The sequence below is a fragment of the Anguilla rostrata genome, chromosome 17, assembly GCF_018555375.3.
Source record: "Anguilla rostrata isolate EN2019 chromosome 17, ASM1855537v3, whole genome shotgun sequence".
Lineage (NCBI taxonomy): Eukaryota > Metazoa > Chordata > Actinopteri > Anguilliformes > Anguillidae > Anguilla > Anguilla rostrata.
The window spans coordinates 17,802,299-17,830,157 of record NC_057949.1 but is presented as its reverse complement, the minus strand read 5'-3'; the positions used below and the strand labels follow the sequence as shown (position 1 = coordinate 17,830,157).

The 27,859-nt window shown below is 47.4% G+C and overlaps 1 protein-coding gene across 2 annotated transcripts; it reads left to right on the top strand.

The window, feature by feature from the left end:
* Positions 1-342: 342 nt before the first annotated feature.
* On the top strand, positions 343-27,158 carry epn2 (epsin 2). Of its 2 annotated transcripts, none has more exons than XM_064315884.1 (9): positions 343-627; positions 10,528-11,353; positions 16,449-16,567; positions 18,719-18,817; positions 19,662-19,785; positions 21,565-21,720; positions 22,326-22,415; positions 22,915-23,115; positions 23,499-27,158. In XM_064315884.1, exons 2-9 carry the CDS (start codon positions 10,759-10,761, stop codon positions 23,840-23,842), a joined length of 1,728 nt encoding a protein of 575 aa, XP_064171954.1. In that variant the 5' UTR covers positions 343-627; positions 10,528-10,758; the 3' UTR covers positions 23,843-27,158. The 2 variants fall into 2 exon arrangements, with proteins under 2 accessions (XP_064171954.1, XP_064171953.1); XM_064315883.1 differs by having other exon boundaries at positions 10,519-11,353.
* The last annotated feature ends 701 nt before the right edge of the window (positions 27,159-27,859 follow it).

The window sequence follows — 27,859 nt, the reverse complement described above, 5'->3', positions numbered from 1 at the left end:
CAGCTAGAATGGAGGCTATGTGGTTTTGCACACATTTATGTGTATGCATGTCTCTCGTAGCCTACATTTATATGCATTACTATTATCACTTACTCATAACAAACACAGTACAAAAATAAATGATATCTGATGAAAAATTCCAGGCTATTCACGCATACAAAGCACTGTCTGTAAGCCATTAATTCAAATCTAGGCCAGCCATTAAAAGTATTGACATCAAAATTACGCCAAATTACAAGAAACACAGATAGACAGTGCTTTGAAAAAACGCATTTTTCATCAGATAAAATAAATGTATATGGTGTGGCGTTAACTGTCATACTATAGCTACCGCGCAGCTAATGGAGAGTGGAGGGAGGGGTTCGGCCTCTCGGTCACACCCTACGCCGCCGGCCCCTCCCTTGCTGAGCGACTGTGCGCCATGTTGGAGTGTGTGGGTGTCACACAGTACTGAGGGAGCCTGTTGGCTGGCGAACTATTCATCAATCCCAACTCGGGGTTACGAGAGCAACAAGCTAATCTTGCCACCAAACAAAAAAGAAACAGTTTTATTTAGTACTTCGTTCGAGAACTTATGGGTTATTGCTGCGGGACAAAGAGCGTCCCCACAGAAACGGGAGTGGTATGGTAAGTTATTTTGTGTTTTGGGTAGTGGAGTCTTGAGTATGCTAACAGTGATATCTCCATCAAACACCAGCGAGGGAGAGAGTTAGCCGCCGTGTACCAGGGACTGTGTGCGGCCTACCAGTCCCGAGGCTTTGGTTGCAGTAGCTTTCCTAGCGTTAGCCGGCTCGTTAACGCGGCGCTTAGCCTGTCCTATATTGTTCCCAGCTGAGCTGTTAAGTTTCACCGTGAAAAAGTAAGCAGCTAAAGTTGACGTAGGTAACTTCGCCAGTTACCTTAGATTTTAAAACGCAAGAATTGGCAATCAGAATAGTTTATGCTGGTGGACATGTTTGTGCCCATTCAGCCTTTTTAGTGATATTTATGGAGCAACATTAGTCTAACTTACTCAAGTTTCAGTTACCCAGCTAGACTAGCGACCATATCGAACCCTGCTTCGCGAGATGATCTGCAATTTGCTTCCCAATTTAGTATTTTAGCTTCTAGCCATTTGCAAGCAGGAGACTAATGTGGATAGTCTTAGCTTGCTTCATTAACTCAGTGTTAGAGATTTGCCTTGTTTGTTTTGGAAGTGTTTGTACATGAAGTGGCTAAGCTAGCTAAAAAACTCTATGAGCTATGTAATGTTAGCCATTAACGTTAATAAATGCTATGATAATCGCACCTAACATTAATCCTCTAGTTGCTATAGTAAGCCGGCTAGCTAGCTACACAATTAGCTTGCATAACCAGTCGGCTAAGATCCCAAATAAATTACGCTAACAAAGTTATAGGTAGTCTAGTTTAATTTGTGGTTTAACATAGTCTACACTAGCTTTCTAGCTAACGTAGCTAGGAGCTAACTAGCTCGCTAACGGTTAACGTTGCAGAGCTAGCAGGTTACCTATATACCGACTTCCAAACAACCGGCTAACGTTTGTTACCTGCGAGCAAACCTGTAGGTAGCAATAAAAACTTTGTGGACAAATGAGAAATTTCATCGTTATTTTACATGTTAAATTGGTTTCTCTAACCAACGATGTTTGGCAATCAGGTGGCTAACGTTGGCTTGCTTAATATGCTAATGTTACAATCTAATGTTGTTGACTTTGTTTTTGTGGATGAGTTGGACAGCCAGTTAGCGGTTTAAAAAAAAAAAAAAAGTTCTGTCATTTTTGCGCGAGTCGATATTCCAGTATGATTTTTCTCTTGTTCTCTTTAAATGCAGCCCTGCCACCGCGGATTTGTGCCTATTGTGTAGTGGTCAGTGTGTGACAGATGCGTCCGAAGCCGCCTCCCGTGCGGGGTGCCCGGCTTTGTCTTGTGTGGGACTGTGATTGTAAAGACAATGGGAATAAGGGCGATTGTTGGAAGGAGTGTCTTGCTGCTTAGCTCCGGACTTTGAGAATTATTCGTATCCCTTTAAATACCAGCTGCTTTGGTTTATGGCAAGACTGGCAAGATGCTATTGAATAATTATTTTAAAAAAATAAATAAAAACAGCTTCACACAAAACCGAATAAACGTTATGGGAACGTTTGTTCAGGGGCCTGACGCTGAGTAAGCCATTGTTGGCTGCTTGGATCCTTATTTGACTGAATAAATGTTATTTGAATAATGTGCCACTGACAACTGCTCTCATTCACGGCACTTGAACTGTTAGCCTAACGTTGTTCTATGTTCAGTGTTTGTAAAGATCTCATTTGTAATATTCTCTGAAGGTCTTTTATGAAGTGAGAGAACCGGCTGGATTACCTGAAAATAGCAGCGCGGTTGTACGTATGAATGCCTTCCGTGTTATGCAAGCCTCTGTTTATCACTAGGACCTGTTCTAACCTTGAGATATGTGCAGAGCAGAACCAGCAGCTCTGTTTCTGCTGTACTGAAATCTCAGTGTGCGCCGTCTGCACGAGGGTCTGTTCCAAGTGCTTTATTACCGCTCCCGGCCTGGCAGTCCTGACGGACAGGTGTGACCTGACCTTTGACACCTGTCCTTCTGCCCAGTGTTCCCACCCTCCTTGTAGAGCGCCAGGCACCACACCTCTGTTCTGTTTCCATGGCAGCCAACTTTCTGGCAGCTTTGGAATTCAGTTTTTTTTTGTCCAACACACCCATACAGAGTGAGTCCTGTGACGTTTGGGGCTTGTCGGTGCGTGCAGGGCTCAACCCCTGCTTCGGTTCAACAGATTCTCTTTTCCATCTGTCTTTTCAGAAGCTGTTACCTGGGGTTTTGTTTGCTCTGGGTTTCCTCTGATAGGGGCTCAGTCTGTACCTGCAAGCGTGCAGTAATCACAGGCAGGACCTGCAAGCATGCAGTGATCTCTGACAGACAGTCGTGTGACATGCCAGCTGTTGCTGCCCTGTATACTTTGCTAATAATGGTGTTCCTGGTGCGTGGCGCTTGCAATAAAATCTCTCTCTCCCTGTCTGTCTGTCTCTTGTCTTTCTGTCTTACATGAGTATTGGAAATGCTAACGTGCAGTTTTGGTGAAGGTGGTGTGTTGAATATTTGGCGGCTTAATCTTCAGACTCTCTGAGAAGGAAAAGCTTGGCTTTAAACATCTGTATAGTATTTGCGTTCATGGTTGCTATTTGAGTATTTTTCTGTGCGATTAATTAATTGTTTGTCATATATGATAGTTTAAGTTCTGCATGTTTGTCTTTCCAGTTATGACTGTGCCAGTTCAGATACATTTTATTGGTTCTTTGGATTAGGTTTGAAAGATCCTAAACTTGGGGAGTTCATTGTACTAAATGTCCATTCCTTCCTCATTGAATAAGGACAGCATGTTTTGTGGCACAAGCAATCCCTCATTCAAATTCATGAGCGATTATTGCTCCCTGTAAGGGTGTTTTCTGAAGAAAAACAGTGGTTGTTTGAGTTCTGACATTAAACAGGAAGTGATTTGCATATCATTGCGTTTGATATCATTGCCTTTTGTTGTCTGGCAACTTGACTTTTCTGGCTGTCTGCGGGTGTGAGACTTTAGTTAGAAGTGTCCTTGCATAAACACGTGTCATTTGCTACTTTTCACACAACAAAAGGTGGGATAGTGACTAATTGAGAATTGTCTTGGTCCCATGATTGTGGGTGGTTCAAAAATGAGTCTTAGTTTTTTCCACTTGAAAACAGAGTTTAACTAATCAAATTGTTGGCTCGGAAAGGTTGCATAACCATAGAGGGTTATTAATCATTTTTAAGTAAAACATTTTCTAATCTAAATCCACTTTAATGTGGAATTCATAGGTCTTATGGACTTCTTAAATAGAAGAATTCATAAGAAGCATATTCATAAGAATTCATAAGAAGCATAATGGGAGATGCCCCTTGGGCTTACATGTGTACAGATGAGTTGTATAAATGTGGAATAATATGTTTGGCATCCCATTGGTCAGTTGGAGGGTGAAGCTCCATTAAGCACCTCTCCTCTCCTGGTTTTTGGATGAGAATTGGTACCTTTTGGATGTGACTTAGTAAAATGTGACCAGCTGACCTGGTGTACCATTAGTTTCAGCTAATTTAGGATGCAGATCGCTGCTGTAAGACTAAGATTAGGCTACAGATCACTGCTGCAAGACTAGGATTAGGCTGCAGTGCACTGCAGTAAGATTAGGGTTTGGCTACAGTGCACTTCTACTCTAGTGAGCTTAATCTGTGCATCATCTTGATGGGAAATCCCTTCATAGAATGTTCCAGGAAGCAGGCTCACGGTGCCATGAGAGAAGCACCATGGCGATCTCTGCTCCTGCGTTGGTTTCCTTGTGTGCTCAGAGGTGGAAGAACCGGCTCATCTGCATGGTCCCTGCTTGCTTTCACATTTCCTTCTGTGCAGTGATTCAGAGCTGCCTGTAGGCTACAGCTTGGCTAAATCTGACCCACATGCACCATTTCATGGGTGCTGGTTTAAAGTTCAAAGTGGTGCTTTTTGACGTTGATGTTTTGAGATTTTTGGCATTCTGCTCAAGTTTTAGCACAAAGCAGGCTATCTGCTGAGGAACTGACGATGGGTCTGGCCTTATCTGGATAATAACACAAACAAGCAGTAAATGGGAATCCCTATGCATTAATGATTGGTGCTATGTAAAGGACATGTTAAAACACTTGATGAAACAGAGAATGCTCTGTAGGCTAAAGTGAGCAGAAAATATTCCAATCTGAGGACCTCACATTGAAAGGGAGAAACACTGGCCGTATGGTCTGCTCTGCTAGCATTAGCATTTCAGGCTAAATGCACAGTTTTCCATTTCTTCTGCTACGTTGTGAGTGAAGAAGGCCATGTGGGCAGCCAACCGCATTCAGTAAAAATAGTGGCGCAAAATGCGTGCTTAGCTTTTAAAGCTAACATTGGCTTGAAATATCTGATTACCTGGATGGAAAATCTTACCTTGTAATGCACCCGCACGCACACACACCCCACCCTGTTTTGAGCACTGTGGTTTCTATGAACATTTGATTCCTTTCCTTTTTGTACACACTCAGGCTGTGATAAGGCCATGGAAATTCAAAAGAACAAAAACAATTGGAAAAAAAACAGTCTCTCTCACACATACGCACACACACACACACACACACACACACACACACGTCGTCGTCGTGTCCAGCCTTGGGTTGTATGAGCTATATGAAGCCTGGATGGCCAGACCTGTCTATGCAGGCATGTGAATTTTCCTTTCACAAATAAAACCCTCGCCCTGTCAGCACTGAGCCACCTTGTTTGCCCTTTCATTGTTTAACCATTTAAGGTGTGAGATCACAAATTCATGATTAGAATGTTCTTTAATGAAGGTTCTAATGCTGATGTGCTGGAGCTCGGGTCATACTGGGGCTCGGGTCATACTGGAGCTCGGGCTGTACCGGGTTTTCACTTCAGTGCTGAGCCCTGAGGTGCTGGACACATTTGAAAGGTTCAGGTTTCAGCCCCTGCAGCATAAGCCTCAAATGTAAAGGACTGCTAGTTTTGGGCCTGAGTTGTGTGGCCCTAGTGAGAGAGGATAGTGGCAGTTCTGGGCCTGAGTTGTGTGGCCCTAGTGAGAGAGGATAGTGGCAGTACTGGTTTGTGTGGCCCTAGTGAGAGAGGATAGTGGCAGGTCTGGGTCTGGGTTGTGTGGCCCCAGTGAGAGAGGATAGTGGCAGTACTGGTTTGTGTGGCCCTAGTGAGAGAGGATAGTGGCAGTTCTGGGTCTGGGTTGTGTGGCCCCAGTGAGAGAGGATAGTGGCAGTACTGGTTTGTGTGGCCCTAGTGAGAGAGGATAGTGGCAGTTCTGGGTTGTGTGGCCCTAGTGAGAGAGAATAGTGGCAGTACTGGGTTGTGTGGCCCTAGTGAGAGAGGATAGTGGCAGTACTGGTTTGTGTGGCCCTAGTGAGAGAGGATAGTGGCAGTACTGGTTTGTGTGGCCCTAGTGAGAGAGGATAGTGGCAGTTCTGGGTTGTGTGGCCCTAGTGAGAGAGAATAGTGGCAGTACTGGGTTGTGTGGCCCTAGTGAGAGAGGATAGTGGCAGTACTGGTTTGTGTGGCCCTAGTGAGAGAGGATAGTGGCAGGTCTGGGTCTGGGTTGTGTGGCCCCAGTGAGAGAGGATAGTGGCAGTACTGGTTTGTGTGGCCCTAGTGAGAGAGGATAGTGGCAGTACTGGTTTGTGTGGCCCTAGTGAGAGAGGGATAGTGGCAGGTCTGGGTCTGGGTTGTGTGGCCCCAGTGAGAGAGGATAGTGGCAGTACTTTGTTCCGGGGCGATCTAGTCAGACCACTCTTCCTCCCGGCTGTGGGATGTGAATGGGTTATTAATGCAGCAGATGTTTCATTAGGGTTCCGGTGTATTCATGCGTATGCGGGTTGGGGGGGTGTGGGGGTGAGGGAGAGAGGCACCCCACAGGACAGCGAGAGTCACATTTCAGCGACTCCTAATGAATTTACGGGCTGCGCCAAGTCGTTTTGTTGGGTTGCTCCCCCTTTGCTTTAGAGCAGGAAGAGCAGCACCCGTGGCCCATAGCCCCAGGAGCTTTCCTCCCACCCAGACTCTGTACACCCCCCCCCCCCCGCCACCGGCGGGTAGGGCTGGAACCCAGCAGCTCTGGTTCAGTCACACCATTATCACATTTATTCTTAACCCTAAACCGTATCTGTGCCTACTGATATGATTAACTTTTCGGAGTGTCAGGCAGCGCTTTTGGGTGTGATGGTTTTCTGGTTTTCTTGCACAGCGTCTATTTTCCCGGGTTTGTTTAATAGAGGAGAAAGTTGTAGTTTGAGAAGCTGGAGAGGTGTCCCGGCAGTAGGGTGTCACGTTCAAACGATGGTGTGATATTTGAATTTTGTTCGAATTGTAAAAAAAAAAATTGGTTTGCCGTCCTGTGGACGTAACACACAATTAATAAAGCCTGAGAGTTGGTCAAATTCTGGCATGTGATGCAACGTTTAAAATTGTAATATATTTGAACATATGTGTTTTTTAGAAGGAACATTCTAATGTCATTTTGGCTAATTTTGACAGCCCTACAAGGCAGGTGGGTAAGAAAAGGGATTAAGTATCGATAGCTGATCCCTTTTTGTCTTGTCTGCATGTTGCAGGGCAGAGGATATGATGTGAACTCACAGTGAAGACAGACAGGAGGACAGAGAGGCTGAGTCCAATTTTGCGTCAGTTTGTGTTCTGAACCGCTGCCTTTGTACAGCAGTGTAGCCAATCACGATGCGCGATGGACTCGTATGCATATGAATGCGAAAAGCTCCTCTCTCACTGTGAATGTAGTTTTTAAAGCCAGTTCATAGCCAGCTAAATCTGCAGGTGTTTGAATAGAGCACTGCTGTGTCTTCAGGGAGGGCCCGGCAAATTTTCCTGTTTCCTGCTTGAAATTCTTGTAATATTAAGTTCTCTGTATCTTTTGAAATCCTTCACCTTTTTTACACAGATTAGTGACAGATGTGGTAAGAACATTCAGGCTGAAACGTCCCCCTCTACTTCATTGTGCCTGATTTTGTGTAATCTTTTGTAAATGTGAAATTGTATAGTTGCATAACAGGGTGTATTATAATTACAGTCATATGTAGCTCATGTTGCTCTTGTTCTTTTTTTGAGGTGAGAAGTGGGTTAATTTTCCGAGTAGATTCTCTACAATGTCAGATTTGACATTCAAAGCGAAGATTTGAGTCATTTCAGATAGGGACCGGGAACAGGCAAATATATTTTCATCAGCATTACAAGTGATATACTCAGAATGAGTGTTGGTTGTCTGTACAGGAGGAAACTCATTTGCTCTGTGAATAACCTGTATTATAGCCTAAGCTCAGGCCCGCATCCCTGCACGGAGCTGATATGCTCTGCCCTGTCATTTTCTTGACGGTTTGATCAATTAATTAAAGGCAGCCGGCCTGCCATAATTTTGTGTGAAACACGCGGAGCTGTTTAGCCTGTTGTCTTGTGATTATTTGGCGGTCGACAGAGACGCTAGTGTCTGTTCGGTCTCTCGCTGCTGGGGTTATTACAGCGCCGTCAGAGTTTGCCATGCAAATCAAATGACACCATTAATCAGCTCCATGTGGAGACGGGCTAAAAGCCACCGGAGTTTAAATGAGTTTTCCCCTGTGAGGGGCGGGTCTTATTTAATAACAGACGAGATTATGGTTATGTCAAAATGTTATCAGATTGCATATTTCTGCTCTTGAAAACACTAATATATATAACTAAGATAGTATTTGCTTTGATTTTAGTAATGGGGCAGCATTATATGATCAACCAATATGTCTGTAACTAGTCAATTTTAATATTGATCCTTGTCAGAAATGGCATTTTAACCAGCCCCCACAGACTTGTCCATTTTGAAAGGTATGAATATGTTTTCTGTAATGTCTGATTAGTACATCGAATCAGTGTTGACATTTCCCTTTGTGATTCATTTCGTAATATGAGTGGGTGTTTCCATATGACATTACTGTGCATGTTTTTGTGCTAAGGATAAAGTTAAGGCTGCTTCAGCTACAGTTTAATGACATGTTTAGTTTCAACCATGAATATCCAACTAAAACAGCAATAACTTAATTGCTCATGGTTTTGTGTTTTAGAATAAACTGAGTGTATTTGTAAAGAGTAGTTATTCATTATAAAGCTAGTCCTCCCTCTCGGAAGCATTTTACCCTGTATGCAGTAAACAAGAAGCACTGTTATTACTTAACAAAAAGCTGGATTGTCAGACTCGTGAAGACTGTTAAAATAAACGGTCTGGCTTTTACTGAATGTGTTCAACGAGCATTTTCTGTTTTTAGCAGAAAGATGACTGAAGAGAGCGAACACAGCAAAGTAAATACAAATGATGAAACAATTGCTAAGATTTACTGGAAAGATAAAAACCCTCCATTTATTTAGTGTCAGTACATGAGTGGAATTGATTCCAGAAAGCATTTTGGTGGGAGCTAGCAGGAGGTCAGCAGCTAACTGATGTATCTTTACGCAGTCGGTGTTCGCGTGTGTTGTGTTTATTTGCTGTGTATGTGATATTACTGTGTATGTTATGTATGATGATAACTTGCTGAACAGAATGTTTCGTGAGCTTTGGTGTGGAAATGAACTGGCACTTCTGACCCGCTGTTGTGGATGTCAGTTTGGTGGACTGATCTGTGCCTGAACAGCCGAGTTGCTGCAGACACACTGCTCCATGGCAATCTATTATTTCAGTTCAGTGTTTCTAAACGTGGCGTATGAATTTTGTGGGGCTTTTTAAAGGATTTTCTTTGAGGAGTTTCCCCGCTGTAACAGTTGAAATTCAGAGATTCCAAAGTTTTGTTGTGCAGTCCTTTCTTTGTTTTAGAGGATTGGAATGTGTTTTTAGCTGTAAGAGAAGGAAGGCAGTCCCCAGTGCTGATCTGGTTCCGGGCCTTGAACAGCAGCCTCCCTGTTAAACGCAGAACATTCTCAGAATGTTTCTGCTGTCGTGCCAGTGTTGTAAGATTGACAGAGCACTCCAATGACGTCGTGAGGACGCTTTGCGTTCGCCAGGCCGTGGCCGCTGAACACACTGCAGCGGCGGGAGGCCCGACGACGAGACGCGGCGAGCGGCGAACAGAGCCTGGCGAGGGTCTCAGAGCCCCATGGCAACGCCCGCTGTCCTTCCTGCCCGCTGTCCTTCCCGCTCGCTGTCCTTCCTGCCCGCTGTCCTTCCCGCCCGCTGTCCTTCCTGCCCGCTGTCCTTCCTGCCCGCTGTCCTTCCCGCTTGCTGTCTTCACTTCGGGGAACGCGCGGTTCCTCAGCCCAAAGGCTGCTGTTCCGGTAAAAATATGCGTTAGGAAATTGGCCGTGCTTCAGAATCCCCCCCTGTGCGCCCGTGGCCTGCGAGCGCGGCGAAGTTGGGATCCAGCACGGTAGCCGACGTGTTCTGGGTCATAAAAATGCACAGCTGTGACCTATTTCTCTTTATCCGTCTGCCGGGATCATTTTGACAGTCCGGGGCTGTAAGTGAAAGTCAGGGAATGTATTAGTAAGCTTAAGGTCGCTTAGGCTATCTGCAGTGTTGTTTTTCCAGTTCGCACAATCGGTGTGTTCAGTCAGCCTAAGCTTTGGCCACGTGGCTGAATATTTGATTTAAACCCAATGGGTGTGTGTTTTTGTGGATCCTCAGAGAGATTCTTTTGTGTTTGCCACATGCTATGTGGTCATTGTTTTTATGAGGTGGAAAATGCAGGCCAAACTGAGAAATGCATTGTACTGCATGCTGCCTGTGTCTGAGAGCCTGTGTAGTGTGTGTCTCAGAATCTGTGTTCTGTACTGAGCTGTGCAGTGTGTGTCTCAGAATCTGTGTTCTGTACTCAGCTGTGCAGTGTGTGTCTCAGAATCTGTGTTTTGTGTCTCAGAGCCTGGCAGGTGTGAGCTAGCGTGACAGTTAACGGTTCCCTATCCCAGCCTGTCTAACTGCACTTTCATGTTCCAGGTAATGGAGGCATTTGCTCTGTCGACTCCCCACCCTGCGTGGAAATGGTTTTAAACACCTTTTCTCTGGAGGCTTCAGGAACACAGCAGTGTGCTGGCACAGCAGCGAGAGGCGTCCCGTTCTGAGCACACCGCGGAGCGACTCCGTCGAGAGAGACAGACACAGGCCTTCTGTTTTTAAGGGGGGAGGGAACGGTTCGCGCACTCTTCTCGGTTCCGTCGACTCGCACCGGCCGCCACCATGCCGAGCTCCACCATCCGCCGGCAGATGAAGAACATGGTGAACAACTACTCCGAGGCGGAGAAGAAGGTCCGGGAGGCCACCTCCAACGACCCCTGGGGCCCGTCCAGCTCGCTGATGTCGGAGATCGCCGACCTCACCTACAACGTGGTGGCCTTCTCGGAGATCATGAGCATGATCTGGAAGCGGCTCAACGACCACGGCAAGAACTGGCGGCACGTCTACAAGGCCCTGACGCTGCTGGACTACCTGATCAAGACGGGCTCGGAGCGCGTGGCCCTGCAGTGCAAGGAGAACATCTTCGCCATCCAGACGCTCAAGGACTTCCAGTACATCGACCGCGACGGCAAGGACCAGGGCATCAACGTGCGCGAGAAGTCCAAGCAGCTGGTGGTGCTGCTGAAGGACGACGAGCGGCTGAAGGGCGAGCGCTGCCTGGCGCTCAAGACCAAGGAGCGCATGGCGCAGGTGCCCACCAGCGCGGGCAGCGCCAACCAGATCGGCTTCGGCCGCGGCTCCAGCCAGCCCAACCTGTCCAGCAGCTACTCGGAGGAGTACGGCAAGTCGGAGGGCTCGCCCGCCTCCTACCACGGCTGTAAGTAGCGCTCCGACACTACCGCCGCGTCTGCGTGTTGTTAAAGGCAAACTAATCTCGCAGTGAACTAATCCAACCGCCCGTAATATGGTGCAATGATTGCGGTGAAATAGAAATGACCTTTCAAAAAGTAGTTTGAATGTAAAGGTATATCATTGCTATTACGAAGCAGATTTGTGTTGGTTTGGTGTACGAACTGCATTTTGGGTATTAACTGCGTTTATTAACTGAAATCTTAAATAGAATTATTCTCAAGTTGAGTGTGGGTTTCCTATATTATACACCAGTGCTTAAATATCCTTGACAGAAGTTTCAGCTACAGAGCATGGATGTCCACAGTCAGTCGTCCCGGTCCGGCAGGCCTTTGGTAAGGGCTGCCAGCGTAGCTCATTCTGCCTGGCGGTGAGGCCCAGGAGCGCCATGACTGGGGTGGAAGAGTGCTGTGTGAGGTTTATTGGCTTAGGGAGGGGACTGGCTCTGGAAAACAAAGAAAGCCCCACTGCAATGCTATCTCCTGTGGAAAGGCCAATGTAGTGTAGCCTTTTGGTCAAATGGGGTGCGGTCTATAATTGGGGTGCAGCCCATAATTTGGGTTCAGTACATATTTTAGGCGCGGTACGTGATCAGTGTTGCAGAGTGAGGGGGTTTTGGCCATTCTGGGCAGGTTTGGACGGGACAGTTGGGGATTGGGCAGGCCTCTCTGCGGGAGGTTGATTGGACACAGACTGGCCTCTGCCCTGATTAGCCCCCTCCCGCACCCGTCCCGCGCCCGTGCCCACAGGCTCTGCCTCCGTCCCGGGGCTGGGGCTGCGGAGGGGGGTAATCCCATAATCCCCCCGGGGGAACACCAGCCCAAGCCCCGGCCTCTTCCAGAGCCCCCCCCTCCCCCATCCCTCCACACCCTCCCCTGCCCCCCTCGCCTTGTCTGCCCTCTGTCCCGGAATTCCAAATTCCTGAATTCCTGAAGGTGCATGACTACGCCGTGAGTCACTGTGCTGTGCGTGCTACACCCCTCCCCCGACAAATCCAGCAGCGTCTAACGCAGGAACCCAGCGCAGCCTGGAACAGCCTGGGTGAACCGCACAGTGTGACACAGCCAGAGCCAACAGCACCAGCGCAGCCTGGAACAGCCAGGGTGAACAGCGCCAGCACGGTGTTCGTCCTCTTTTTAAATAGACTGTTTTGCCTGAGTAAATATTGGTTTTACTGTTTAAGTCAGCTGTCTGTCTGAGCTGGGCTGCTTTTAGTATGTCATTGTTACAATTAACAAGGCAGAGTGACAAAATGTTTCAGATTCCTGTGGAAGTTTCCTGCCATTGTTCATCTTGGGCAATTTGAATGAGCGTGGCGCTAGAGCAGTGTTGCTATTGTACTAAAGCAGCATTGTTATGGCACTCGAGCAGTGTTGCTATGGCACTGGGGCAGTGTTGCTATGGCACTGGGGCAGTGTTGCTATGGCACTGGAGCAGTGTTCCCGTGGCACTGGGGCAGTGTCCTTCTGAAGTGCAGTCACCTGGTTCACATCCCTTTGTGGTATTGGTCAGTGGTACCTGCATTCTCTTGTTAAAATGATTTCTAAAACATAGCTTAGACTGTAATGTTGACAATTATTAATGTTAGTAATTGGGCTAATTATTTATATTTTCTTATTTGGGTAATTTGGCCTTTCAAGTAAATGATTAGCATTTGTTAAATGTAATACATTTTCCCTCTGTAACCGTGAACGGGCCAAGACAGTCGGGGTTCTGTAAGCATTAATACGTCTGCTCTGCTCGTATGTCATTGTGGGCTCGTAATACAAACCTTGGGGAAATGAGTCTTTTATGCTGAATGGGCAGTTGCTGTTCAGTCTTTCTAAAATCACTGGGGTTTATCGATGAAACGCCCACGCCTTCAAGGAAGTGTGATTAGGCAAAAAAGTTGCGTTGAGTTTGCCTCATATCCGTGATTGTGAAAGACACCAGCGCTAAAATCTGTTTCACTGCACCAGCATTACAAATCTGCCTCTTGATGTGGTTGGAATAAGAGACTCAGGCCAAAATGAACCTGTTCACACTGGATGACCTCAAAGCTAAAAATCCACAGGATGTGTTGAGCGTTTTCCTATCCGGTTAAAAATGCTGAGATCGGTCAGTCATACTTTCTGTTCCATCTCTTTTGAACAGTCAGTCATACTGTAGTTCTGTTCCATCTCTTTTGAACAGTCAGTCATACTGTATTTCTGTTCCATCTCTTTTGAACAGTCAGTCATACTGTATTTCTGTTCCATCACTTTTGAACAGTCAGTCGTACTGTATTCCTGTTCCCTCTCTTTTAAACAGTCAGTCATACTGTATTCCTGTTCCCTCTCTTTTAAACAGTCAGTCATACTGTATTCCTGTTCCGTCTCTTTTAAACAGTCAGTCATACTGTAGTTCTGTTCCATCTCTTTTGAACAGTCAGTCATACTGTATTCCTGTTCCGTCTCTTTTAAACAGTCAGTCATACTGTAGTTCTGTTCCATCTCTTTTAAACAGTCAGTCATACTGTATTCCTGTTCCCTCTCTTTTAAACAGTCAGTCATACTGTATTCCTGTTCCCTCTCTTTTAAACAGTCAGTCATACTGTATTCCTGTTCCCTCTCTTTTAAACAGTCAGTCATACTGTAATCCTGTTCCCTCTCTTTTAAACAGTCAGTCATACTGTAGTTCTGTTCCCTCTCTTTTAAACAGTCAGTCATACTGTAATCCTGTTCCCTCTCTTTTAAACAGTCAGTCATACTGTATTCCTGTTCCCTCTCTTTTAAACAGTCAGTCATACTGTAATCCTGTTCCCTCTCTTTTAAACGGTCAGTCATACTGTACTCCTGTTCCCTCTCTTTTAAACAGTCAGTCGTACTGTATTTCTGTTCCATCTCTTTTGAACAGTCAGTCATACTGTAATCCTGTTCCCTCTCTTTTAAACGGTCAGTCATACTGTACTCCTGTTCCCTCTCTCTTATTCAGTAATGGCTGTAGAACGAGGAGCGCGAGGCGTGGTTGAGCTGGCGTGTGCCGCTGCGGTCTGAGGGGCGGCTAAGAGGCAGTTAGGTTTTTTTGAGGCCTAAGACCTGTCATTAGTGGGTCTGTGAGAATGCGATGGCCCCGCATCCCAGCATGCTCCTTGCATGTCATTCACAGTCCTTGTCCAATCACGAGCAGGAACGGGCAGGGACTGAAAACCCAATCACTGGGCCAGGAGAAGTGGACGGAAGTTTCGTTTCTGACCTGAGCGTAGCACAGTGATTCCTTTCCCTTCTGATCTGGGGGCAGTGCTGGTGGGTTTCTGTGCTGTTCCAGTGCACTTCAGTACCACCCTGCAACTAGCTGGCAATGAGAAGCCATTTTAGTTTAAGGTAGCCTACATCAAAGCATTGAGGTATTTGAGTTTAAAAAATTTAAAACTTAATTGTTTTTTTTCTTGTGGGGATGTAGATCAAATTGAAATATTTTCAGACCTCCCACTGTGCAGATATGCCGTTCTCTGATAGGCTTTCGCTGGCTGCACAGCACAGTCGCACAGTGTGATTTTAGGGTTGAGCAGCACAGTCAAACAATGTTTGCATTGCATCAGGTAGCACAAACAAAGTGTGACCATAGCATTGGGCAGCACAGTCAGACACTGGGATCATAAATCCTCTGCTTACTGTGGCCATGCTGTGCGGTGGAGAAGCAGGTCCTCTCCTACCAGCAGCTCTCGTTGTGTTATTACAGACTTCTGCTTTCACTTCACTGGTCATTTTTAAAGAGTGTTAACAACTGAAGGACTAGTGTTGACTCGTAAATTAGACCTGTTTAGTGCGAGAGTGTGTGCTGTTATTATGTGTGGAATTTGAACTGGACAGATTCCTCAGGAAGGCAGATTTAGGGCTTTGGAATCAGGGTGTGGTTGGGTTGCAGGCCTCTGTGTTGCTCCAAGTGTTTGTGTGCTTTAACGCAAAGAAATCTGGCCAATCCTTGCCCATTTAGGGGATGCCCTATTTAAAGCTTTATAACTCCAGGTGTGAGCATCACAGAGACTTGTAAAAAGGCTTAAATAAAGTTGTACCATTTACAATACTAACTTAGCAAAAATGAAGTTGTTCTCCAATTTGAAATGTAATACAGAGAAAACACACACATCACACAGAGCTTGTTGTTTCCTCTCATAGTTTGGTTGCAGTAGCACTGAATGTCTGAGTTGAGTAATCTGGGCATGCGGCGTGCCGACCACTAGGGGGCTTGAGCGAAGGGGTTAATGAAACGATTGCCTGGAGATGACCCTGTTTTGACTGCGTCGGCCTCGTGTCCAGATCCAATTAGAGACGCAGTTTACCTTAAGCCATTAAGGTCCCCACGCGGTGGGGTGGAAGGTTACAGTGCACACATCACTACTCTTCAGCCTGCAGAACCGCCACGGGCACGCGCAAGCTCGCACGCGCACGCACACACACTCACGCACGCACGCACGCACGCACGCACGCACGCACACACACACTCAGGCACGCATGCACACACTCACGCACGCACGCGCACACACATTTTGTTAATTTTTTTGACACTGCCTTATCCTGGGTGAAAGTTTATGCTCGTTATGGCGGGGTCTGCGCTCACAGTAAGACGGGTTAATGAGCTGAACAGCACAGGGCTGTGGGATGTACTGGCATGCTCACAGTGTGAAGGCTTCAAAAGCCTCTTTGTTGGGCTGTTCACACACAGCATTCGGAATGAGACTGATGTGTCCCCACTTTGTGACATGATGAATGGCAGACCTCATTCCAGGGCTGTGTACTGTTGTATTTGTAACGTGTGAATATACGTTGAAAATATTTGGTATAGCCTAACATATTGATTTATATCGGTCGTTTTTATGAATTAGTCTTTTGTGGAATATATCTGGCTTGTTTTTGTGAAATGTGAATGTAAAATATGATATATACTCATCAGAGTAAGTGATCAAGTGTGAAATGTTTATGTACTTGTCCTGTATGAATGTTTATTGTGTGCGTTTTGTTACGTAGCAGGTGTTAGTTTTGCTGAATGTGCAGCAGTGCATTGTGGGAGCAGGGTGGGTGACTGGTGTGTGTTTGTCCCCTCAGCCACGTCTCCGAACGCGAACGCAAACTCGGAGCTGGAGCAGGCCCGACCCCAGACCAGCGGCGAGGAGGAGCTTCAGCTGCAGCTGGCCCTGGCCATGAGCCGTGAGGCCGCCGAGCAGGTACGGCCGCCGCCGGCCCGATGGCTTTACAGCACTCATTCAGCCACACCGCCAGCCGATCACTTAAGACTCATTCGCACACCGCGGCCATCACTTACAGCACTCATTCTGCACAGCCGCCGCCGGCCCGATCACTTAACAGCACTCATTCAGCACAGCCGCCACCGGCCCGATGGCTTTACAGCACTCATTCTGCACAGCCACCGCCAGCCCAATGGCTTTACAGCACTCATTCTGCACAGCCGCCGCCGACCCGATCGCTTTACAGCACTCATTCTGCACAGCCGCCGCCGGCCCGATCGCTTTACAGCACTCATTCAGCACAGCCGCCGCTGGCCCGATCGCTTTACAGCACTCATTCAGCACAGCCGCCGCCAGCCCGATCACTTTGAACCCTTTTTATGTACGTTTCTCCGAGTAGACGTCTCTGTGAGATTTATTTGAAAACTGCAGACCTGGGTGGGGAGTGTGCAGCAGATCCTCCCTCCATTACAGAGCTCCTCAGTTTGAAAGTGGAAGCAGACTAACCGGTCGGACTCCCTCCAGAACACAGGTGTTTATCTGTGTGCATCAGGGCAGGAGTCACGGACGAAGGCAGAGTAGAGTGTGCATATGGTGTGCCTAACAGTGTCTGCCACCAATAGCTTCACAACAATCTTAAAGAATTGTTAGGAGCGTCAGCTAAAGCATTAAGGCATATAAAAACTTGTCAGATATTTTATTAATAAAAATGTTTTTAAAGATATGTTAAGTTTACATTAAATTTTATGAGAAACTCTTGGTTATGAGTGACTGACTGCGGTATCGATATTGAGGTACATGAAATTCCAATGTGGTCATCACAAATGGAAATAGACTTCTGACTTGAGCTGGTATCGGTATCAAAGTCTGAATTTTGGTTTGGGATGAGGCGCACTGCCCTGCGCTGCCCGTCCCTGTGTGACCATCGCAGTGGTGTTCTTAAGAAGGCCGGTGCGGAGAGTGTCTGGACATCTGGCAGGAATTTTCCCAGGGAAACTGAGGAGCCCCTGGGGGGGGGCGGGGGTGGATGTCCGCTCGCGCCGCGCGCCCATCTCTGACTGGCCCCTTTCACCGCCCACCCCTCCATTCATCTCTCTAATCCCTCTTTCTCTCTCTCTGCCCTCTCAGCACATCCGCCGCTGTCCTGTCCTGGTTCCTCTCTCTTTTTTTTCCGGAGAGTTCCGTTAGGCGGACATTGTGGCGTTTGTTTGTGCGCGCCGCGCGCGCTCAGCGCTTTCTCTCGCGCGGTCGGGGTCAGTTCCGTCCCGCTTCCTCAGTCAGCTCAGGTACTGGGCTCAAACTCAAAATCAAACCGAGATATTCCCACTGAAAACAAAATGGGCGGTGCTCGGTTCAGGCCCGGAGTTGACTGAATTGAAGTGAAAATTGATCCAGACTCTGTTGCTTTGGAGAGCTTCTTGCTCTTGATGAAATGTGTTTTAATCTTTAGCCTGTGGATAATGAGTGAATAGCTCCTCTGCTTTGTAATGGTAATGGTGCTCGAGCAAAAGTGTCTAAAAAGACGGTTGTTAAATAGTCAGATCAGTGTTTCTTAACTGCTGTGATAAATACACTTCACGCTTTTAAAGGATTGAGAAGCTTAACGGGGCATCTCTCACCAGTGTGTAATAAGAGCTGTTCGCTTTGTTCGCACCCTGAAACAAAGCCCGGCCTAATTATGCAGCATTGATGTCCACACTGAGCGGCTTTGCAGTTTCAGGCCGTTTAATCGATACTGGAAGCCGCTTGGTCTGTTTAACCGTAGAGTATGATCATGCTGCCAGGGAGGACTAGCCGAGCGTCTGCGCTGACAAATTGGCAGGATACTGTATTAACGAAATGGCACAGCCGACAGTATTATTAGTGTAGGCACGGGGAGGTGAATAGCCTCTTTACTGGCTGTACAATGTTTCTGATACTAGCATGCTAGTAAACTGTATACTATGAAATATGGGTAAAATGAATGAGTGAATATTGGCAACGCTGATTAACATCCTCAACACCCATATATATATATAGTAAATGTCGGGCTACCTAAAAATATAAAAGGACATAAACTACGGATGGCAGGTAACTGTCAGCGCCCTGTGGGAGGAGCTAAGAGTGACAGCTGTAATGTATCCCTTTCAGGAGGAGAGGGTGCGCCGTGGCGATGACCTCCGCCTGCAGATGGCCCTGGAGGAGAGCCGTAAAAACAACAGCACTGGGAACTTGGTCAAGAAGAAAGAGGTGAGCCGTCTGCCACCTCACACCCCACACTCAGCCAATCACCGTGCAGCCCGATCACAGATCCCCCCCACCACTGAGAGCCCTCAGCCCATCTCAGATCACCCACTGAGAGCCCTCAGCCAATCTCAGATCACCCACTGAGAGCCCTCAGCCAATCTCAGATCACCCACTGAGAGCCCTCAGCCAATCGCAGTGGTGTTCTAGTTTTACTTGTGACCCTGACAGTTATCACGCAGACCATGCAGGTCTTCTCCTGTTCCAGTATTTTCTGTTTTCCTTGTGACGGACTTATCCAGTCTGTGCTCAAGCCATATTAGTACAGTCCCACTCTGAACTGCTGCACGTTAACCTCGTCCAGTTCTGTGACATTTACCTGATGGTTCGTTTGTGAAAAGTGCAACAGGGACCTGTTCCCATGCAGCTGTAGCCATGGGCACCTAGCCTGGTTTCTGCATGATGTAGCCTACATGCTTACTGTCGCCAGGTGCTTCTGGATTGGTTTCTGCATGGATCTGCATGCTTGCTGCAGCTATGGGACATTTCATCCCTAACCCATCACTCTGTAGTTCAGTAGTTCTGTTGTTTTCAGCAGAGTTGGTCAAATTTGTCTGAAAGCAAGTTTTTCCATTGGTCTGAGGCTTTGGACAGCAAAGGTGGTTTCATACTCATACATTTATAGCTTTAATTGTGAAAGCCATTTTAATATTGAGTATTACCAGCCTGTAAAAACTCTTTAATCGGCGGTACTATGGTGTTTTGCTGAGCTTTGGTTTGTGAAATGAAACATGGCAGAGGTGTTTGCTGATAAACTGCAGTTAATCCCTGCTGTCTGTCTGTCCCCCAGGCTGGTGCCTCGACGCTCATGGATCTAATGGCGGTACCTGAGGGCCCAGCGGCTCAGGGGACGGACCCCTGGGCCCCAGCAGGAGCAGCAGCGGCCGCTGCCTCAGACCCCTGGCAGTCTTTCGGTAAACTCAATCTCCCATCATCCTCCACTCTGCCAGCCCTTTGCAGACACACAAGCCTGGGCACTGCTTCTCTGGCAGCATTTACTTTGGTCTGATCTGAGTCCTTTTACCTAATGCTATTTAACTCCTCACCTGTACTGAAGAGGGCCAGCTCCACAGATACTGTACACTCACTAGATGGTCATCTCCAACCTTCCTTCTGTCCCTCCCATGTATATTTTTCCAAATGGCCATTGAAATTAGGTGATGATCCTTGGTGCTTTTTCAGAAGATGGATTGAATTTGAATGTTTTTATCTGTAGCTTTCTATGTTAAGAGCACACAGCTGACGATTTTGGTCAGTGTATAATAATATTGGTGGCAGTGCTTACATTCAGTTCTTACGTTATATATAATGCCACGGTAGTCATAACTGTGGCTGTTGAAAGATTAGAAACAGTCTGCGTGTGTGCACTAAAACCACTGGGAACCTGAACTGAGTGAGCCAGCCTGGTTCCACCTTGCCTCTGTCATGCAAAACGACTTTAACCATAAGAACTGGGAAATAATCAGCCGTAAATGCAGTATTTCCAGCTGTGTGTATTTGCATAGCAGTGTGTCAGCAATTCTACATAATGAGTACCACCACTTCCGGGCCTGAGCAGTGCAGGAAGTTCTTCCGGCCATAATAGCTAGTTAAGCTCCCCATGGTAAAGAAGCTGGTTTCCCTGTTGCTTGCGGTGCCTGGCCCCTGTGTTTAGACAGCTCTCCTGGCGCCTGTGTTCAGTCCTCTCTCCTGGCCTCTGTGTTCAGATGGCTCTCCCGGCCCCTGTGTTCAGGCATCTCTCCCAGCCCCTGTGTTCAGGCTTCTCCCCTGGCCCGTGTTCAGGCGTCTCTCCCGGCCCCTGTGTTCAGGCGTCTCTCCCGGCCCCTGTGTTCAGGCGGCTCGCCCTCCTGGCCGGCCCGCCTGCTGCACTCTCCCCTCTGCGGCTCCTGAGAAATGCGGCCTGACGTGTGGCGGCGCATTCCTGCGTGCTGAACAGAGAGGCGGCGTGCAGGCCGCTGCAGGTGGAGCGCCTGGAGCACATTCCCTCTGCATTACCCTCTCTGAGCACAGCCACCGCTCTGTTACTGCGCGTGACTGGCTGACCGAGCTGCCATTTCCCCTTTACTGCCCGCTGATTGGGCAGCCCCTCTGCATTACCCTCTCTGAGCACAGCCACCGCTCTGTTACTGCACGGGACTGACTGACCGAGCTGCCATTTCCCCTTTACTGCCCGCTGACTGGGCAGCCCCTCTGCATTACCCTCCCTGAGCACAGCCACCGCTCTGTTACTGCGCGTGACTGGGCACCCTTCAGCAGGCCGCGGTGCTGTGAGTCTAATGGTAGCATATCAGCTGCAGCTGAAGACGTTCTCACAGCGGCTCTGTCAGCGTCCAGCGTCCCGGTTACAGCACTTAAATCCCCATTTCTGACAGGAACAGCATCACAACATGGTGCATGTTTTAAGCCCCATTAAATGTCTTAGAGTCTTAGAAGCGGCCAACAGATACGTGTTGTTTGTCTGCCGTTCATTTAACAGATTTCAAAGTGTGTGGTCTGATTTCTCTTTGTGTATAAGTTCTGTCAGTTGTGTGTGTCTATGTATGCGTGTGCAAGTGTGTGCACGTGCGTGCGTGTGTGTATGTCTGTGTGCGTGTGGCCGATGTCAGTTCTAGCTGAGCGTAATTCAGTGACGTCATTGGTTAGGAACGTCCGCTCTGTAAGCGCTAACATCTGGCTGGTCTCACCGCATCCAGGTGCAGCCGCTAAACCCGCCACTCCAGCTGACCCCTGGGGCCCCCCCTCGGCCTCGGCGGCCCCCGTGAAGAGCAGCGACCCCTGGGGGTCGTCCTCCGCCCCAGCCGACCCGTGGGCGGCCGGGCCTGCCACTCGGCCCAAGGCCTCTGGAGCAGGTGAGAAGCGCACAGACGGGGTTATGAGCAGTCATAGTGAGTCAGCATCCTTCAGCGGTGACGCCGCTGCATTGTGCTGGGGCGGCTGCTTTTAATCTCTTCTCTTGGGGTTTGCGCATTTGTGCAGCTAGATAATTAGGTGGTTTGTTCATTCACTGTATTCCTAGCAGGCCTTAGTTACAAATCCAGTTCCGTGTTATATATTGCATTCATTCATTCATTCAGCAGCCAAAGGGGGGAGGTACATGATTTGGTTGGAAACCAGATATTGTTTTGTCTCATTGTAGGACAATGAGTAATGTAGACACTTTCCTTCCTGTGAAATTTTTGTGTAGAAATAAAAAGCCTCAAGCCGCACACTAGCTGACAAATTATTTTTTGTTGGAGATCTGGCAGCACGATTGAATGTGTAGCAATTGTTTTCAAATTGCTACTTAGATTTGTGGCTTTACTAAATGGCCGTATTAAATCATATTCCATTTCCTTCCTTAGTCATAGCAGTAACATGCAGTTTACCAGCAGCGATTTCACACTGCTGCGCTTTAAAGACTGTTGTCCAGTGGTGAAACAGAAATGAGCAGCTGTTCTGTGTTTACTCCCCGCAGGTGAATTTGACCTGTTCGGCACACTGAATGGTACTTCCAGGGAGGACTTCTCTGATTTTGACAGGCTTCGATCCTCTTCGATTATGACCGGTAGGTAGAGAACATCTCTTGGGAGTCTCCATCTCTGTGACATCACATGCTCTGTTTACAGACCTCATTGAGTGATACCACAGATATTATAGATTAACCAGATGTTCAGTTCCTACTTGCATTTCATTCCCTTTTGTAAACCAAGGAAGTTCCGGTTAATAACAGGTGTTTCCGGTTCTTATGAAAGTTTGTTGCAACCTTACTATATTTGGCCACACCCCTTAATGACATTTCCAGTAGATGCAACAAATTGAAAAGATATAGACCTTTTATTGTTAGGAATATGGAACTGAGCCACTAGTTGGTGTGCGTATGATCTGTCTGTGATCTGGTGATTCATCACAGTGATGCGTCGTCATGGTGCCAGTGCATCCCCTGAGAGGCACGGGGCGCACAGTCTGTCCCAGTTTACTTGTGCGCGCTGTGTCAGCAGGCGTCGGCCGCGTTTTCATTGGCCTCGCACAGGGTGAGCAGATGAGAGACTGTTTGTGATTGGCAGGAGAGGCCAGAGGAAGCTCCTCCCTCCCCTCGCAGCCCAGCATGTCGGGCAGCTTGGACCTGTTCGACCTGCCGCCCGGAGGCCCCAGCAGGAAGACCCCGGAGTCCTTCCTGGGGCCCAACGCCGCGCTCGTCAACCTGGACTCCCTGGTGACCAAGCCCCTCCAACCGGCCCCTGTCTCCAACCCCTTCCTCGCCACAGGTGCGTTCCCGACGACCGCGACCGGACCCGGTCAGCGCCCCGGACCTGTCCGAACAGGCCTGTCACTCAAAGCCTTCTGAAACGAGGAAGCAGGTTTATTTTAATCTCTCGTACTCTGAAGGGCTGATTATTTTTCTGCTGATCCCAAGTCAAAATGCTTATTATATTTATTTTTGTGTCTTATATTTTGCATTTGGCTTGCTCTTGTGTTGCATTAGGATTGTTTGTACGATGTGCACAAAATTCAAAATAAAAGTGTAGCCATTAATCGTTTTGGACAATGCTAATGGGTTTCATATAGCATCTTTCACCTTGTGGTGTGAAAGTGCTGCACAGTGAACAGGGCCGTGTCCAGGCTGTGATGCTCAGTTTTCCCCCTGCAGGAGGAGGCGCTGCCCCGCCCCCGGCCCAGGTGAACCCCTTCCAGGTGCTGCAGCCCCAGCCCCCCACCCTCAACCAGATGAGGGGGAGCCCCCTGATGGGCCTGAGCGCGCAGGGCTTCGGCGGGGGGGCCCAGATGAGCTCGGACCCCCTGCCCCTCTCCTCCCTGCCCCCCAACCTGCTCCTGCCTTCCATGCCGGCCCCGGGCCCCATGGGTCACATGGTGCCGGGCATGAACGTGGGCGTGGGCCCCCTGTCCCTGCCACAGCCCCTCATGAGCACGGTGGGCCTCCCGCCGGCCGCCGCCGGCCAGGCCGGCACCACCACCAACCCCTTCCTGTTGTGAGAGGCGCTCCCCGGCCGCCGTCGCGGGAGAGCGCCCCCTACCTGCCCCACAGACAATTACAGTTTCCATCCTGTTTTCAGACAGGTTTGCTATTTTAAGACATTGAGTATTTTTTTTTTAAGACAGAACATACTCAGCCCAGTTGGAGGTCGGTAGCCCCACAGGGATTGGTATGTTTCTTTTCCCCAAGATTTCTGAAAATGAAGCCTCTGGTTTTATTGGTGCGTGTCGTTGAGCGTGATGACCTGTCACCGGTTCAGACGCTCTCTGAACGTCGGCGTAACGCTCTGGGGGAGGGGGAGGGGGAGGGGGAGGGGGCGGGGGGGGCTAACAACCTGTCCTTTGATTGCTTTAATCTTATCAAAGGCTTGTGATTAATTAGAAATTCTGCTCCAATTTTAATTTTTCTACTTTAGTCTATTAAAGCGGTGTATTCACTAAAGCTAACTCTTTTTTAATCAAATTAACCTGTCAGTCCTGCCCGCTCATAGACACTGTGTGTGCTTCCGGTGCACTAGCAGACACGCGGTCCACAGAACTCGCCGAGTTTACATTTACAGTTTTTTCGATGTTCTACGCAGGGATTTTGCACAGAGTTTTGGTTTCTTTGACTGTTGGCTCACCATTAGTCCTTAGGCAAGCAGAAACTAGGGCCGCCCGCCACGTCACTGCGAAGCGCGATGAACCACACGCCCTGTCAGCGCTCGCCGCCCTCAGGGAGAATGCGCTCTTCCTGTCTGACTGGTTCCGCACTTCCTGTCTGACTGGTTCCAATCCAGACACCTTTGGAAGATGAACCCTGTACCCTGGGATTTTAAAAGAACTTTCTCAAGCCCGACGAGGAACTGCTTCGCACATCTTAAGCGGGTGGCTCTTCATTTTATTTTCAAAAGCCGCCATTTTGTACAGCACACAATCTGGAGGGATTGTTGGAGCAAACGGTCATTTAACTTCCCTACTGTGGTTCGGTTCACTCTGCACAGGTTCTTGGTTTTTGTTTAGTTTTTTTCTAAGTTTTAATACAGATCTAATGTCGAATTAACACAGTTTAGTGTTCGACCACCTAGCCTCTGAGTCCTGCTATAAGGATGGAAATGTTCAGCAATCTGAAACCTGTTTTTTTTTGTTTTTGGTCAGTCGACCCTGTGTGTTTGTGTGCAGAGAAATATTAATTATCGTACAAGGAACAAAGGGAAGTTGGCGCGTGTGCTGTTTTCCTGCAGAGAAGCAGGTGTGTGTGTGTGTGCTGTTTTTGAAAGGGGCAGGTCCTGGCCCGTCTTGCTGTAATGATCAACCTACAATATCACTTCTTTCACTTGGCTTTCCTTTTATTGTTCACTTATCAGATCCAAGTGTTTGTGTACGTTTGGTGTGTTCACTCGTGTATGTACACACACGCACACACGCTCATGTATGTGTGTATGTATGGTCTCAGATACATACTTTTACATTCGCGTGTGTATGTGTAGTAAATATTATTGTACACATTTTTACCTTTAGAGGAATGGGCGGGCTGTCTGTCGGTCTGTGTGAGAGAGTACTCCTGCGGGTTAGATTCCACTGGACGGACTGCTTCCTTAATAACAAGCTGACTTGTTGATTGTACGTAGTGGGAGATGTGGCCTCTCTGGAGGAATAGCATTAAAACAGTTGGTGGGGGTTGGGGGGACACGTTGTGAGATTCAACTCTTAAGCTTTCTCCTTTCTTTCTACCAGCAGCTGAACCCTGTTTATGAGTTTATAAGGCTGTCTGCAGCCTCAGGGTTCAAAAAGAATTCCTGCATCAGGGGTACCTGTTTCTGCAGGTTCACCTCCAGTCCTAGAGGGGGCGCTGTGTGTGCAGCGGGGGGGGGGGTCTCGGAGCTGTATAGGCCTCTGGGTGCCAGCCGAAAGAGAGAGTGTATAAAAATCTGCCTTAGGAAGGCTGTTTGTGCGGCGTATGCGTGGGGCATCCATACAGCCTCTTATCCCTGCCACTCACTTCCACATACCTGATTTTCTCAAGGGGAATGGATATGAGCTTTTTTAGGTGTAGGTTAAATGTTAAAGTCAAACTACTCACCTGTAATATGCATTAAGGTCAGCTCACAAATCTGATCTATCTGGTCCGTTTTTGTAGGTGTGACCAGATTTAGGACAAAATGGGTCTCATAGGATGAACTTGTGGGGTTCAAGACAGAGTGTAAACTGATCAACACTGTGCTTTACCTTTCTATGCGAGAAAAAATGATAAATATGCAAGAAAACCCACTTTGAAAACTGACAGAAACCAGATTGTCCCTCTTCTCAAGGGTCAAAGGCACCTACTGAGTTTCTTGCAGAGCTTGGTCAAACTCCAGTTTTCACATACAGCCATAAAGTTCAAGGTCTTTGCAAGCACAATTAAAGCATCTCTTTCAGAACGTTTAGTTACCAAAGTGTCAAGGGTTTACTCACATGGAGGTGCTGTAATGTGTTACATTAATACTGATATGTAAACTTTAAAAAATAAAAGGATTCAGGCCCAAATGTTTTAGGTTGTTGCAAATCACTGCCATTTTTTTAAATTGGACATTGTCAGCTTGCGCTCTCTGCTGGACATGTGGTGGTAATGCATTCCGTGCACGGCTTTGTAGCAAATGCCTACCGAGATTTTAAGCATCCAACTCGCAAGCATATACCAACTAAGACATGCAGAAATGGAAAGCAGAGGGTGACAGCTTTAAGCTGTGTTGTTTTAACTTTAATCTGTTGTGTGTGTCAAGTTCAGCAGGCTTTAGTCTTGTGAAAAGTTCTAATCCCTGCAAATGACTAACAAAAATATGCAAAACTGGACGTTAAATATGCTAAGAGAGGAAAATGTGCATTGGAAGGCAAAACATGCTGACATTGGCAGCGTTTCCTTGAACTACAGGTGGTCTGTAGCTCGGTGTGTCATGTCTGATTTTCCCGTAACCGTTGGTGTGGTTTTCCCAGTCTCCTGTCGCTATGGGCTAATCCTGCGTTTATTGTGCGGGGCTAACTTTGTGGACATGCATAAACATATTTTATTTCTTCACATTACCGTGTCTGTATATTTACCAAACTGTTTCATATTATTGGTGCAGGCTGCTTTCCTTATGGATATGTGCTCAACATGTTGGCATTATAACTGTATAATATAATTTATCATTTGTACTATTGTAACATATTGTTCTGTATCTTATTTCTGTGTTATGGTTTTGTAGGAAGGTCACATGAGTAATGTGATGTTTTAACGCATCTAAACAGCAGCAAGCGATAAAGGACCTGTAGCTGCATTGGTCAAAAAACAAATAAATTGTATCACTTAATTGGAGTGTAATGTGTTACTGATGTTTTATCAACCTACAGCCTCTACAACACTGCATCAGAAGGCAAATATTAACGCATAATGCACTCAATACCAGGTTCACAATGTCTAACATTACTGTGCCAAACATCAGCTTTATAAAATGCATGAGTTCATTTTCATAAATGCCTCAAGTATTTTTTTCAATGCGAAATTGTATAGCGGTAGTCCATACTTCCAAGCTTTGTTTTGCATTAAGAAACTCTTCATGTAATGTATTTTTACTAGCTAGGAGTGCCTTGGGATTGACATGAAATTACCAAGTGTGTTCCATGGCTGTGCTGCGCTAGCATGTACCACCTCTGATACATAATCTTACAACTTCCTCCGAAATTCCGCCGCAAACTCTGGGTGAGATGCTTTACCGGGGGCTAACTGACTGAAGTATGGTCCGAGGCAGCTAGCAGTGGCCTGGTCGATTCAGAGAGTGATGAGACCGGGTTACCCTGCCGACCGAAACTTTCTCAGGGTGACGCTGTGGTCAGTGATGCCTCACCCAGGTGACGGGCCAGTATGGCTGAATAGCCCTTGATAAAAGACCGAAGGAAGGCTGTTTGGACTAATTAAATTTGCCAGGAAATATGAAAATGCTATTTCACTCTCGGGCCATGTTTTCCAGTTGCGGTAGTCAGCCCCACCTTGTGAATTTCTAACTAAACTAAACCGTG